The following is a 15,252-nucleotide window of genomic DNA, read 5'->3' as shown; positions in this document are numbered from 1 at the left end:
TTTATAAAAGCTTTAATTTTAAGAAATTAAGGCTATTAATTAGCTACCTTTTTCTTTAAATTTAAACCTAATTAAAGATATATAAAATTAAATAAAGAATTATATTAGTAAATATTATTTTACAAGGATAATATATATAAGGCTAAGGGTAGCTATAAAGGAGGCTTAGAAGGCAGTACTAAAAGAGTTTCTTTAAGCCTGGCTTAATATAATAAAGTAGTATTATAAGGATATTATTATAGCTAATAGGATATATATAAAGTAATAAAAAAGTAAGTTTAGGTTAGCTAATTAAAATTAAGTATATTTACTTTCCTAGTGTAATTAGCACTAAATTACAGTGTAGTTATAGTGCACAGACTACTAAAGCTACTGAAAATAGCCCTTACTTATGCCTAATACCATAGTATGTACTCCGTAATTTGCCTTGCAACGATAGAACATCCAGTGGATGAACAGTTCCCTAGAAGCGGGTAGTGGGTCTGTCACACAACGTCCCGTCCCCACATTCAATCATCCATCTTATTCCCGTCTTCCGGAACTTCACTCCGACATGCAATGCAAATGACCTCCATTGTTCAAAACTCGAACAAATGGACAATGAGATCAATGCGCGATCGACTCGAGCCCGAGCTCGTAAGCGTGAAAAGATATCCAATGCGTCAGTTCATAGCTTGTTCCCTACCTTGTCAATTTAATTGACGCTGAGTAGCTGTATCGCCTGCCGCAACAGCAAGACTCGCTGTTCAGGGCGCCATCCTTGTGAGAGATGCATTAGACGTAAGGAAACCTGCATCTTTGAAGAGAAGGAAAAGAAAGTAGCAATATCTGTAGAGTATGTGATCGGTCCAGGCAGGCGAACCTTGTCAAGACTGATGGACTTAGTTACCTCGATCAATTACACGCTCGTATCGAATCACTTGAGGCTCAATCACGCTCCGTCCAAGGTGTAGGCTCGAATACTGAAGCCCTCTCATCGGGTCCAGTGCAGCTCAATGCACGCTATTCATCGAGAAATCCTCCAACAAGCCCTTTGGGCGAAACTAGGACGTCGTCGGTATGTATCACATCGTGAATGTTTTCCGTTCCTTGATTAAGTCTTGAAAAGAGATCGGAGTCCAATTCCCTTACAAATGCTCTTGTCACTTCCGAGCCACAGATCAAGGTCCATCGCTATGGGCACGCGGGTGAGTCTGCTATTTTCTGGTACCTTAAAGTAATTGACATGCTTACCATATTAGCCTACCTTGGGCACAGCTCAACTCTCAGCTTCAGTCGCAATGTTCGCAACCTTCTTCAACAATCATCCCCAATCGCGGATCCTGGGAGCGTATCTATGGAACGACAGGACAGATCTTATGCACGAACACTACCGCCGATAGCTCTCGATCTGTCAAGCATCGCCTTCCCGAAGCTCTCTTACGCAGAATACTTGACCAACACGGTAATTGTGCACATCGGTTCTCTTTACTCCATATTTGATGCAGACATATTTCTTCAAAGACTGAGGACATTTTACGACGACCGTGACAAAGATTTGGAGATTGAAGCAAGCCTATGGCACATTCAAATGCTCCTTATACTAGCATTCGGCAAGTCGATACAGTCTAGAGAACACTCTGACATGGGCCCCTCCGGAATGAACTACTTCACACTTGCCATTGAAGCTATGCCAGATATAAGAAGGCTCTATGAAGATCCTTTGTTGTCAATTGAGGTTCTATGTCTGTCTGCTTTGTTCATGCATGCGACCGATCTCCTACAGGAGGCTTATGTCACGGTTAGTTTGTGTAGCCTTAGAGTATTCCTCCAACTAACTAACTGGTCCTTAGATTGGTCAAGCCCTGCGAATTTCTGTCACCAAAGTTCTGAACAAAGGGTTTCCGGAAGCTTTGAGATCCTCAAACTTCGAGTACCAAAGACGTCTCTGGTGGACAGTCTACTGCATCGACAGGAAGTGTGCGGCGATGCTAGGCAGTCCGTCTGTCATGAGAGACGATGATATCTCAATTCCGTTCCCAGAAATAAAGCCAGGAGATGAGTCGCAAAACGCATTCGCTATCCATGCGATCCTTTCTTCTCATCTCGGCAAGATCCTTGATGGTGAGCTTTGTGACCTATACTGTGTGAATGCTAGCTCATGTAGACGTCCACAGCCATCTATGGAGTACACGATCAACAGCGGAATTTCCTTCTTGAAGTGAAGTCAATCCTTTCTCGTATTGCGGAGACCTACGTTATCTTACGCCAACATCTACCGCTAGATGTGCAGCTACCAAGCCAACCAATTTCTCGCGAGTCTGCCACACTCCATCTTCTGCTCCACCAGGTAAGTTTCCCGTCAATTCTATTCCAGCCCGAACTAAATATGTCTCAGTGTGTGATTTTGACTGTTAGGCCTGTTCTTTTTTCACTTCTCAAGCCTCTTCTAACATCAAATGCTCCGATACCCGATGCTCGCCACTCTTCGTCGCCATTTGAATCGATGCTGAAGATGTGCATCGAGTCTGCTGTCCAGATCCTCAAGATCATGTCAATTCTGAAGCAACAGATGATGTGTGGTGAGTTGGACAGCTCCTGTAATTGCATGTTATTGACTTGAGTCCAGATATCTTCTTGCCATATGATATCGATGCACTCTTTTCAGCGGCCTTCGCCTTGATTTTAATCGATATCATCCGGCCGGCGAACGAGCTGCTTTGGGACTTGCCCCAGGTTATGAACCTCCTTGGCGAGTTTGTATCACGACGTGTAGCTCCAGCGCAAGCCTACAGGTCTGATCTCGTACAAATTCTAGAGCTACATACTAAGTTACGAGGAAGCAATTGTCGCCAGCATCAGGTCACTGGGAACATGTTCAATGTGAGCCTTGTTCCTGGTCTGGACGAATATGCTATAACCCACCCAGGGCAGTTAGGTATATCGCCTGACCCATTGTGGTCAAATATACGAGATGGAAATGGAGTCGGAGATCCCGCACACCCTAACACAATCCTTTCAGTGATTGATGATTTAAATGTGGAAGGTTTCGATATATCAGACACTGATATGCTCGATAATGCGTGGATGTGGGATGTGGACGATATGTCGACAAACATCTAAACTCAATACTCAATACTATAGCAGCCATGCATTTTGTCGAGATAAGCCGGTATAACTACATCATCAGAAATGTTTAATAGCTTGTGGTAGTCCTCATAGTTAGCTCCGACTTACACCGGAATCCTGTTTCGTAGATCAGTACGTATGGTGCGGAGCGAGACTCCGAGACTTATTCTCGAACAATATTTAATAAAGTGAGTTCCTAGGAGAGCAAGCACAAAATCTGCATTCTTTTTGTTACATCATGACGTTAGCTACCCGTTGTGTTGCTCCGGTCCTGTCTATCCTTCGACCACCAGCGCATATATCACAAATCAACATACTCCCAAGAAATCTCGATTACAGTTATAGTCGCGCATTCTCAGCCTCAATTAGACCTTATGCAGCTATGGAGCACGTATTCTCTCCCAAGGCAGTCGCACGTTCGTATTATCTTCTCTCTGTCTTTGAACCGAATGTTGATCAGAAGTGCCAGCTATTGGGCCACCACCCAAGCTATCAAAGCCAACGGCATGGTCTTTCTGTCAGGCCAGATCCCCGCCGACTCACAGGCTAGGCTTATAGAAGGAACCATTGCTGAGAAGACGCACAAGATGTGTCAGAACGCAAAGGCTATTCTAGAGGAAGCAGGTTCCAGCCTTGATAAGGTTGCTCGGGTAACAGTGTGTTGCACATTTGATATTTCTAAGTCTTTTGCTGATAATTTTGTAGGTTTACTTTCAGAATATGGATGATATGAAGGACATGAACGAGGTCTACGCTGAGTATTTTCCACACAAGCCTGCTAGAAGTGCATGTGAATCTCCGAGACTTCCTGCTGGTGCGAGCATGGAGATGGATATCATCGCATTGCAATAGATTTCCAATATCCAATATTATTGGGTATTCCAAAACAGACTTACATGAACTCCTTATTAATCCTTATCAAGTTGTAGAAATGGGCATTTACTTTTGCTCTATTTGATCATCGCCGCCCAAAGTTCCACAACCAATATCTGAAGATATGTAAATCCTTGACTGACCTGACGCAATAGAATCAACGCTTAGATTATAGAAGTCTCTTAGTAGTATTCGGCCAGCAGCTTTCATCACTTTAGATGACACTCTGCATAGTATCCCGCATTCGGGGGCATGACCTAGCAAGTTGAATGTTCACTGGAATGCATCCCATCTAGCATTTCTCTTCCTGTTATGTAGTATATAGCTCTTGTATGCTTATCTACCAACATCCAAAATAGAGATTCTAGAATATCATTCCGCTGCGATTCTCTTGCAATCAAAGTCAAGCATTCGTTCATTGGAGTGTCCAGGAGTTTCACACTCGACCTCTTTTTATATGTCCAGTCGGATAGGCTGGGCTTTGGCTGGCTTGCGCTTCCAAGCCGATCATATAGGAGGGTTCTCCAAGGAAAATAGAGTTCCTGGGTCCGTATCTGGCGTGTTTTGATGACCACGCTTTGAGTTTTCGCCTTTGACAGATACAGCGAGTATGTCACATCTCAAGAGCTTCAAATATTGGGAACAGAAGAAGCTAGAGAGAGCGTACAAAGCGACCTGGTCACATTACCTTCTGAATGAACCGTGTTCTCGCCTTGACTTTCTTCCATTTGAGTGCGACAAAGAAGTGAGAGGAGAGCAGTTTCCTTCTTTGTCACACTCAAAGGGCACTGATATCTGCATCCTGCATCAAAAGTCCACTCCATCGAGGAAAGAAGGAGGGGAAGCAAGAGCAAGTCTAACACTAGTGGCAAAGCGTTCGGCCATATCAAGTTATCACCGAAGACTCGAGCTTCTGCAGGATCATGAGGAAACAGTATTTGCAAGGTATGAAGTGCTAATAAGCTCGGCCAGGTTCATCGATTCACGCTAGGGCCACTATGTCAGGTCTGACACAAGTCACACGTAACGAGCCGAGACAAATCATACTTCTAATTCATCCGCCCATCTTTTTTATGTCACCATCCATCTTGGAGGATTCGCTTAGCAGCGTGGCAGACGAGATGAGTAGGGCCTCAGACCCTGTAATAAGTTGCAACAGAGTGTTGTTAGCGCTGACCGGAGGCCAGGATGTTTCGTCTTTCAATCAGGCCTTGTGTCTGCAGATCATTCCATGATCCAGTATTTAATACTTGGGCCTCCACCTTGAATTATTTGTCATAAGGCCGAAGATAATACTAAACCAACAACAATATTGGTGATGGCTTCGAACACGCCCAAGACGCCGTCTTCTGGCACCTCGCCTGGGAGCCTTCATCGGCCTGCTAACCCCGCAACTACCGGGCGGCAAGCAGGCCACGCAACAATTCCCCACGACCGACCCGTGGCCCTCATGACTTCGGGCGCTCCTCTGCTAAATCCACGTAGCTGCGTTACTTGTCGGAGGCGCAGAGTCCGATGTGACAAGACGATGCCCTGTAGCAACTGTCGGCGGGCTCAATGCGATTGTATCTACCCTGCTCCGGGCCGCGCACCACGTCAGACGCGGCTTGCGCCTACAGGTCCTGCTACTGGGCAGAGTGAGCGTGAGATTGATCTCTTGGATCGATTACGGAAGCTCGAGGGACTGGTTCATGAGATGAGTGGTCAAGGTACAGCTAGTGAGAATGGCATGGAAGCGAGCAATGGAGAATCACCACTAGCTTCAGAAAAGAGCAAGAGTGCAAAAGATGTCGTTCAAGCAGCCACTGAGAAGGTCAAGAGGGAGTCTGAGAGTACCGATTTCTCAAAGGTCAACAAACAGCTCGGCCGTTTAGTGCTCCACGATGGAGACTCGACGCCGCGATACGTCAATAGTGGCTTCTTCGTGAAGCTCAACGATGAGGTACGATCTCCTTGACAATCTTGAGCATCATCTGACATGGGACAGCTCGCTGAGATTCGCAACGAGATGGAGACTATGAACGAGGTAGAAGCTGAGTTTGGAGACGATACGACTCCTGAGCAGTCCCCTCCACAGAACTTGGGTATTGAACATGACCACCACAGCTTCCTTTTTGGCTACAGCTCTGCCGATGTGGATCTTACAGGCCTTCATCCGTTGCCCGCGCAAGGCTCTTTCCTTTGGCAGATCTATCTCGAGAATGTTGAACCTCTTGTCAAGGTGTTGCACATCCCCACCATGAGTAGACTCATGACTCAAGTGAGGCGCGGAGAGCATGATCTGCGTCCTGGAGATGAAGCGCTTGTGTTTGCCATCTATTACTCAGCTGTGACTTCGATGGAGACACAAGAGGTGAGTCCTCACTGACACAACATATGGACGCCGTCTCACACATTCTAGGTCGAAGCAAATTTCGGCGCGTCTCAATCTCACTTCATTTCTCAATTTCGTTTCGCTCTTGAACAAGCCCTAGCCAAGTCTAATCTTCTCAACACCACCAACATGGCTATGCTGCAAGCATTTGTTATCTATCTCACCGTAGTCAAATGTCACGATGATAGCAAATTCGCTTGGACGCTTACCAGTCTCTGTGTCCGAATGGCTCAAGCTCTTGGTCTCTACCGCGACGGTCAGCAGCTTGGCCTCTCACCGTTTGAGGTTGAGATGCGCCGTCGTCTTTGGTGGGCCATTGTTTCTCTTGACGTCCGTTCTGCTGAGGAAATGGGGTCTGATCTGATCATAGGTGACAAGACCTTTGACACTCAACTCCCGTCAAACATAAATGACGCCGATATTGACCCATCGTTTACCGAGATACCAACTCCTCGTCAAGGCCGCACTGACTCCGCCATTTGCCTCTCGCGTTACGAGATCACGGCCCTGTCTCGAGGCCTGTTCGCGGCCATAGCGCAAATGCGTCCTGTTGATCTAGAAGAGGTCGAAAAAAGCCTCGAAGAGCGCGAGCGCATGCTCGTTGAAGTCTACGAACGCATGGAGGATAAGTTCCTGAAACATCTCATGAGGGAAGATGATCCCATTTTCTGGGTTGCTTCTCTAATCTCTAGAATCATGATGGCAAAGGTTGGCCTCATCATATATCAGCCCGTGCTCTTCCCCGGGACGGGCCCGGAGGTATCATACGAGATCCGAAGCCGGTTGTGGCAGTCTTGTATTGAGATCGTTGAGTACAGCCACATTCTCAATATTGACCCGAACTGCAGGCAATGGCGTTGGCTGTTCAAATCCTACCGTCAATGGCACGCAATCGCGTGCATGCTGCTGGAACTCTCGAAACGCCCTTGGGGTGTCACCTCGGAGCGAGCATGGGAAGCTGCCCAAATTCTCGACTATGATCATCCAATCGATGGCAGCAACAACACAAATCACACGGCTGCATGGATGCCTATTAAAAGACTATTTACAAAGGCTAAAAGACATCGTGAATCGGAACTTGTTCGGTTACGCGCTGATCCCGAGGCAGCGAGACGTCTCGATCGTGAGGAGAGAATCAAACCTGTACTGGAACGTATTGGTCCTGCACCCGGAATGGAGACCCGCATGTCAGAACTCCGAACCCGGTGGCGAAAGATATTTCGGCCGGGAGACTTCTCCGATGATACCGAGTACCAGAGCATTTTGCCCAGCGCAGATCAACCTGCGTCCCTTTCACAAACCCAGCAACGGACCCAACAACCACTCGACCAAGTGAGTGTTTTTGACCCCAACACCTGGCAAAACATTCAGTCTAGCAATCCAAATCTTGCTATATACTACGAAGGAGTCGATTCTGGAGCACAGAACATGGGTGGTCTTTTCCCAGGAGATAGTAGCCTTGGAAGTCTCTCAAGCATTGCATCGCCCGCCGTATCAGGGACTGCATCTACACGTAGAAACGACAATGATCCTCAAGCACATGGAGGTGCTCGCCTATCACCGTGGCTAGGCTCAGGCATGTTTCAGCACATGCATGATCCAGGTGCTCTCGGTGATATCGATGAGCTTTTCCAAAACAGAGCTGGGTCCAATCCTGGTCTCGACCTCAACATGGATCCCGGCGAAGTTGATGACATCGATTGGCGGGACTGGGATGAGACTTTGAGGAGTTTGAGTAGGCCTGCGATGGATCAAATGGGTGCCGGTGCCGGAAGTTGGGGTGGCATGTGAGCGTAGTGAGCTGATAACGTCGCTCAGATATTAAACTCTTTGATCCCATGTGGTATATTGCTATGTTCTTTCAGGCTTCTGGGATGACTTTGCTATGAGCTATACTTCCTTTGGCACTCAGCTATTCGCGACAAACTCTTGATTGCATAACTGCATCTATAGCACTTTGCCAGTTTTGGCTTGCAGTGAATCGTGGCTTCTCAAGCTCTTATACATCTGTCTTTGTGGTCGAGGAAATTTCCAAAATCCAAATGACACGGTTCGTATAGAATATCAACTCTAGTTGTTTTGATAATTTCATGCTAAGACTATGCCAAAGTTATTCTGATGGAAAATGGTTCATGCACGGGGCTGGCAAACCTTTCTTTGATTTTGTGTAATCTTATGATAAGACTTTGTCTAGTTTCTTTAAAGTCTTTGAAAACCTAAGATCTATGCAAAGCCCACAAAGCTTCTTTGCACATTTTAAAATTATCACCATTGAGTGCTCTTCCTTTGGTGTTGGCCAACTTCGATCAAACTTCGATGACGATGCACTGTAAGTTAAATCACTTCTGTGACTGAGCGTACCTGTAGTCCCTGAAGAACTTTCAGTCCGTAATTTCATGTTCACCCGGAACTTAACTGCGTGCATTTCATAGTACTAGCTTTTATGTATAGGCAAGTAACTTTCGTGAAGCTTCAATAAACAGCAATGTTGTGGCCTATGAGAAAGAGCCTTTGTATGGGAAATTTTCAAACTTACAGTGAACGAAAAGTTTAACAGGATACTCTTCCTTATTTAAGGGCTACTGCATCCCGACTTTGGCCTTTATACACTTCTACCTATTTATTCTTCGAGAAAATTTCTCTCCTTTCAGTCCGAGAGGAAACCACATCTTTGATCTCAACATGAGTTTCATCAAAATGAAGGGCTCCAAGCTATGCTTGAAGAGCTACGATAACAACGGCGTTGTCAATAATGTCTTCTTCGTACAAAAGGATGTGCCATGTCCAAACCTGCTGGGAAAGCTGCAAGGTCTTGGGGCCGTTGAGGCGGTAACCCCCGACATGGTCGAGGTGCAAATCTCTAGGTACTTTTTGTCTATCTTCTTGTTCGTTCTTCTCAACTACTTCATGGTCAGAAAGCAGCTCAACCCGAAGTCGAACGGTGATGCCAAGAAACAGGAGTCTGGTGATTCTACCACCAAGTTCAAGCCGCTGGCTTGGATTCAGCGCAGTGAATGGCACCGAACTCGTGCCGTCATATTTTCGAGCTGGATGCTGCTCCTTCAGTTTGGCTTCGCCCGCGATGCCTGCACACTTGCAAGTGTTCTGACTTACCAAGCATATTTGGCGGATTTGGAATGGACAGAGTCCTACATCTTGAGCTCCATCTTTGCCGCCATCCGCATTATACTTTTCACACTCGGTACCTTTGGCAGCCTATACCCGCTGTACCATACCGTGAAGGCGCAAATGCAATACATACGTGGTCTCTTAACCCTTGAACTTTCACCCGAGCAGGAAACTAAGGATGAGAGATTGGTGCCTCAAGAACTCCCAGCCTCTACTCCTCCAGCCTCTGCTCCTCCAGCCTCTGCCCTTCGCCAAACTTCTCCTTACGCGGAGACGACCCGGGAGAGTCCCCATGAACGTGAGAAGCGTGCCACGGAGACTGATCCTGAAAGACATGCCCCAACTCTTGCTTTTCTTCGCCTCCCTCCCAGAAGCAATCACGCCCAGTCAATGACAACTGCTCAACCGCCCGCCTCTAAAGCTAGTCAGCATGGTCCTCAAACACCTGCCCCTCACCCTTCACGAAATCCCTCGGTAGGAAACGCGCCGCCGTCCCATACAGATTCCACCACGAACAGCGCAAACGACGCTAGCCGCCAAGCAGCTCTCGAGGCTGCAATTAGGCGGCTAACTGCTCTCGCTGTGTCTCATCAACGCCGACGAGCCTTCAACAGCGAATCTGCTTCCAGCTCCACAGGAAGGGCGCCAGTAGGACAAGCATTAGAGGAAGATGCGACAAAGTCCTCGGATTCTCCAGCTCAACCTGAAGGCTGGGAATACGTCCACCACGAAGAAGGGAAGTCAATTTCCTAGAAGGGAAACATGGGAATGGTTCGAAAAATAGGTTTCCTGTACCTAGGAGACAGATATGAGAAAACAGAGAGATTCAATGTCCCAATCTGTGATCCATCTTATAATATTGTACATGCCTGAGGACCAACGAAGCAAGCGTTCCATGCAACCTTGTGTATGTCGCTAGACAAGCCCCGTTGGCTCAGTGGTAAAGCGTATCACTAGTAATGATAAGATCACTGGTTCGATTCCAGTACGGGGCAAGCGAGATTACCTTTTGCTGATATCCTTCTTTTGTTTATTTGTTCGAGTGCCTCCAATGTTATTATGTATGAGACTCTGGGTGATACTGGGTTGGTGTTGAGGTGAAAATTTCCTTTTTGGGGGATTATCTAACAGGAGGTAAAGTTTAAAGCAACAGCTTCAGTGGTCCTTCCTCACCTCCACGACGATCCATTTTTGCATGTGACAGAGGTCGTCCTTCCAATTGGTAACTTGGCCATTAAGTGTCTCTCGCATCTGCCTACTACTAGGTAGTAACCTTTAAGATGCACTAGAAGCCTGGTTTGTATGGTATGTAAGTAGTATTGCGAAGTGGGTTGTTCAGATGCATTTTATGTGCAATGCCAAGATCATCAAAGTTGCAGGGTACGAGCCCAGAAGTGTAGGTTCAAAGCAATGCGAAACAGTGAGTAATGAGTGAGATTTAAATGCGCATGGCGCAAACAGAGGTGATATTATGTTGGCTGAAGGTAATCACCAATAAGACATTCCATCATACAAGGTGTAATTTTGCAGGCTGAAGCTCTCTGCCCAGAATGGAAATGACAGGTCCCTCTGTATTTACATGCCCTTATTGCCATCGCCGCTGTCATCATATCTTTTCACCTGTGTCATTTTTCGCAGCTGAACTTCCAGACTATTCTCGTAGCATCTATCGTTAGTATTTACTTGGTAGGTGCCTTGGGTTCGCCAGACGCGTCGAGGACGGGCTTGCCCCCTCTGTAGAACCACCAGAACCCACCGCCAATAGCGAGGGCACCAGCGACGAGAATTTTGTTGCTGAGAATAAATTATTAGTCCAGCTCATCCTCATCTCATCTCAATTCACGTATCCATACTGGTTCTGGTTCTGTTTGGGCGGCTTCGCCTGGTACGGCTCGGATTCACGGAGGATGCTCGAAATGCGGAGTCCTCGTTGGGCTGCAGGGAGAGGTCGAAGGACGACAGCAGAGCGAGCGACACGAGCAACGAGAGGAGACATTTTGACAGTCAATGAATATGATCAGCGATTGAGAAGATTGATAGTCGGTAATGAATCCGCAGATCTGAACGAGGTGTTGAGAACGGAGCCAAGGTAAGTATCAAGGAGGAAAGCGCCTCCACTCGCGCCGGGAACTCGTCTCTCTTAAAAGAGGAGGAGGTGAACCGTTACTTGCGGGGAATTTCTTGCCGTCATTTATGAGTGACAAGACGTGCATGTCTGATATTATCCAGGTCTTCAGCCAAGTCACATCATGGTATTTGGAGAAGCTGTTTGGGGGCATGTAAGCCGTGCTGCGAGCCGCCACAGTACAGACAAGGGACTTGTCGAGTACACAAAGGAACCCCGGATTTTCCCCAGACGGCAGCCCGGTAGGTAGCATCTCCAGGGATGGGTACCCCTGACTTAGGCGGCTTTGGCTTTTGACTGGATGAAGGTAGCCGTTGTGTCCTGAGATGGCGGGCAAGTGCGGAGATGGAGGCTTGGAATCGGCTGATGAGTGTTGCATTGGTTTATCGATGGAGGGGCTTTTGCATGTTGTCTCAATTAACCTCTTCACCGCCTCAGCCACCTTATTGTGTGATGGCTGTTTTCACATTCTCAAAGTGATAGCCTAGACTATGTCTTCAACATTGATTCTATTCATACAGTTCAGAAGAGGCTAAGAATGGGTCCATTTCTATTCTAATCCATCAATATCCACTCTCTAGCAGGGGTCTACCTTCGGCAGCTAAAACTTGACCCACTCGGTTTGAAGATCTCAAGATGAGGTTTAAAAATGTTGGTTCACGATACAAAGATTGACACAATCGAAAACGTTAAAGAGAGCATTATCGGTTAGGCCTTTTTTACTATTAGTCCAGTCGTAGTTATGCAAACCCAAGATTTGAATACTACTTGTCGAGAGGCTATCGATTCTACACAATCAAAAACGAGGAACAGAACAGATGGTTCGCATCCATTCCCGCTTCTTGGCAACCTGCAGACATCACGCAACTCTTTCAATTCCTCAGGTTACACGTCCCCTACAAGAAGCAGCATTTGCACGCACTGCAACCTCATCAATTATCCTGGGAGCATCTTTACCCGATAATTGCCGCGGCAAAGTCTGTCTATGATATGCGAAATCATGTCAGGCCTGGGTTCAATATCCAACACTTGAGCAACCAACCGGCTCGCTTCTATAGGATTACTGTAAGTGAAATATCTCTCACCTTGAAATTCCATTTCTCCCCCTAGCAGCATCTTGTTCCTGATCAGCTACCGCCCCCTTTGTTTCTCCTCTTTGTCTCCGAGGTAAAGCACTACTCATTTACATACTTTTAATCACTTTGAATTTCGAACATCCTAGCCATTGTATCTCTACATCTAAGGGAACATCTCACGATGTTTGGTCTTAGTGGTACTACCCAATACGAAAATTGAACCGAAAACGTGTGCTTGGTGGTGGTTAACATCTCAAGTCGTGAATTGGTTTCCACCATACCTAAGGTACATATTATATAAATCCTCCATAGAGTGAAGTAGCTCATAGTCTATAGAATTATACAAGAGGCTACATTTATTCATTGCTAATAATAATGATAACAAGTCTTATCCACCCATTGTGCTCTTGAATCTATCGCACAAGTCACTGAGTTCGACGAAATCTACAGCTTACCAACAAAACTCAAGAGTAATAGCCCGGGAACCAAAAACACCATTTTCGCGCATATGTACATACAATTGAGATGGCTGGGTGTGAATTATCACTGATATCGATCTTCCCGTCAAGTTACAACCAACATCGCGTGTTTAGATTGCAACGATCTTATCAGATGGACAACCTTCTGATCGCACTTGCAGTCGCGTACACTTCGGTTTTGAAATAATTGAGCAAAGGACACCAAACTAATATATCTCAAGCCTCCATTCAGCCAAATTCGCGGCTCATGACTCCCTAGGTATTTAATACAGGGTAAGCCCCTCACCCAACCGAACCCCCTCTATTCCCACGTGCATTACCCACCCCCACCTAACCTCACCGTTCCGCCCATCAACAGTTTCCCTTTTTGGTCACCGCCTTCAATTCTCCAAAGTGTCCCCTCCACTCACTCCCCCCAGCAAAACACAAGGATCAAGCTCAACTTCACCTCCCTCTACGAGCTTTTTCTCCCTCTCTTCTCTTCAATTCCCACTCTTCATCACACCACAGCAATCATGTCCCTCCACGTCCCCATGGCCCATCGCACCAAGGACCAGGGCGCCACAAAGGCCGTCATCCTGGTATAGCTTCACCCTCCCCACCCCTCTATAAACTTGCTGTTCTAACACAGTAATTGCTCTAGGTCGGTGGTCCTTCTCGCGGCACTCGTTTCCGCCCTCTCTCCCTCGACGTGCCTAAGCCTCTATTCGAAGTCGCTGGCCACCCCATCATTTGGCACTGCCTCTCCTCTGTCGCTCGCGTCCCCAACAAGCAGATCCAGGAGGTCTACATCATCGGCTACTACGACGAATCTGTCTTCCGCGACTTCATCAAGGACTCCGCCAAGGAGTTCCCCGCCATCACTATCAAGTATCTCCGCGAGTATGAGGCTCTTGGAACCGCTGGCGGTCTCTACCACTTCCGTGATGCTATCCTCAAGGGTCGCCCCGAGCGTCTCTTTGTTCTCAATGCCGATGTTTGCTGTTCGTTCCCTCTCGACGAGATGCTTAAGCTTTTCAACGATAAGGATGCTGAGGCTGTCATCCTCGGGACACGTGTGAGCGACGAGGCCGCGACAAACTTCGGTTGCATTGTCTCCGATTCCCACACCCGCCGTGTTCTACATTACGTCGAGAAGCCCGAGTCGCGAATCAGCAACCTGATCAACTGCGGTGTCTACCTTTTCTCCACCGAGGCAATCTTCCCCTCTATCCGCTCCGCCATCAAGCGCCGCCTCGACCGACCCTCTCGTCTTGTCTCCTACCCCTCTTCCGATAACCTCGAAAACAGCTTCGTCCTCCCTGACGACGACGATGATGATGAAGAGAAGAAGAGCGAGGTTATTCGACTGGAGCAGGATATCCTCTCTGACATGGCCGACAGCAAGCAGTTCTACGTTTACGAGACCAAGGACTTCTGGCGCCAGATCAAGACTGCTGGCTCTGCTGTCCCTGCCAACGCTCTCTACCTCCAAAAGGCTGCGCAATCCGACCACAGCGACGAGCTTGCCACTCCTAGCGCAAACATCGTCCCTCCTGTCTTCATTCACCCTACAGCCGAAGTGCACCCCACTGCTAAGCTCGGCCCCAATGTGAGCATTGGCCCCCGTGCTCACATTGGCGCTGGCGCCCGTGTTAAGGAGAGCATCGTGCTCGAGGACTGCGAGATCAAGCACGACGCTTGCGTTCTCTACTCCATCATTGGCTGGGGTAGCCGCGTTGGCGCCTGGGCTCGAGTTGAGGGTACCCCTACCCCTGTTGGCAGCCACTCGACCAGCATCATCAAGAATGGTGTCAAGGTCCAGAGCATTACCATCCTTGGCAAGGACTGCGGTGTCGGCGATGAGGTCCGCGTGCAGAACTGTGTCTGCTTGCCCTACAAGGAGTTGAAGAGGGTAAGTTCCCAACTCGAATTATTCGACGAGCACCCCGCTAATAGAATCACAGGATGTCACCAACGAAGTCATTATGTAAACGAAGCTCGTTTCTACAATCTAGACTAGTGCAAAAAGTTTGCGTTTGATCTTCCTTGAAAGAGGCGCCATATATCCTTGAAAGTTGAGGCCATCAAAGCGTAATAGAGGGTGTA

At 47.4% G+C, this 15,252-nt stretch overlaps 4 protein-coding genes across 4 annotated transcripts; 3 read left to right on the top strand and 1 right to left on the bottom strand.

Moving 5' to 3' along the window:
- Nucleotides 1-593: 593 nt before the first annotated feature.
- FSUBG_7204 (positive activator of transcription) lies at nt 594-3,960 on the top strand (the record flags this gene model as incomplete). Its single annotated transcript, XM_036685485.1, has 10 exons — nt 594-661; nt 853-1,057; nt 1,109-1,187; nt 1,242-1,780; nt 1,833-2,103; nt 2,157-2,329; nt 2,378-2,561; nt 2,609-2,917; nt 3,454-3,758; nt 3,814-3,960. 10 exons carry the CDS (start codon nt 594-596, stop codon nt 3,958-3,960), a joined length of 2,280 nt encoding a protein of 759 aa, XP_036537348.1.
- Nucleotides 3,961-5,299: 1,339 nt separating this feature from the next.
- Nucleotides 5,300-10,237, top strand: FSUBG_7203 (uncharacterized protein; the record flags this gene model as incomplete). Its single annotated transcript, XM_036685484.1, has 6 exons — nt 5,300-5,923; nt 5,969-6,334; nt 6,383-8,142; nt 8,550-8,684; nt 9,007-9,219; nt 9,271-10,237. 6 exons carry the CDS (start codon nt 5,300-5,302, stop codon nt 10,235-10,237), a joined length of 4,065 nt encoding a protein of 1,354 aa, XP_036537347.1.
- A 926-nt stretch (nt 10,238-11,163) lies between these two features.
- On the bottom strand, nt 11,164-11,480 carry FSUBG_7202 (uncharacterized protein; the record flags this gene model as incomplete). Its single annotated transcript, XM_036685483.1, has 2 exons — nt 11,164-11,278; nt 11,338-11,480. 2 exons carry the CDS (start codon nt 11,478-11,480, stop codon nt 11,164-11,166), a joined length of 258 nt encoding a protein of 85 aa, XP_036537346.1.
- A 2,199-nt stretch (nt 11,481-13,679) lies between these two features.
- On the top strand, nt 13,680-15,137 carry FSUBG_7201 (PSA1-mannose-1-phosphate guanyltransferase; the record flags this gene model as incomplete). Its single annotated transcript, XM_036685482.1, has 3 exons — nt 13,680-13,745; nt 13,808-15,058; nt 15,111-15,137. 3 exons carry the CDS (start codon nt 13,680-13,682, stop codon nt 15,135-15,137), a joined length of 1,344 nt encoding a protein of 447 aa, XP_036537345.1.
- Between the last annotated feature and the right edge of the window lie 115 nt (nt 15,138-15,252).

Source organism: Fusarium subglutinans (assembly GCF_013396075.1).
Source record: "Fusarium subglutinans strain NRRL 66333 chromosome Unknown NRRL66333_c0000089, whole genome shotgun sequence".
NCBI lineage: Eukaryota > Fungi > Ascomycota > Sordariomycetes > Hypocreales > Nectriaceae > Fusarium > Fusarium subglutinans.
This window is presented reverse-complemented; position numbering and strand designations above follow the sequence as displayed.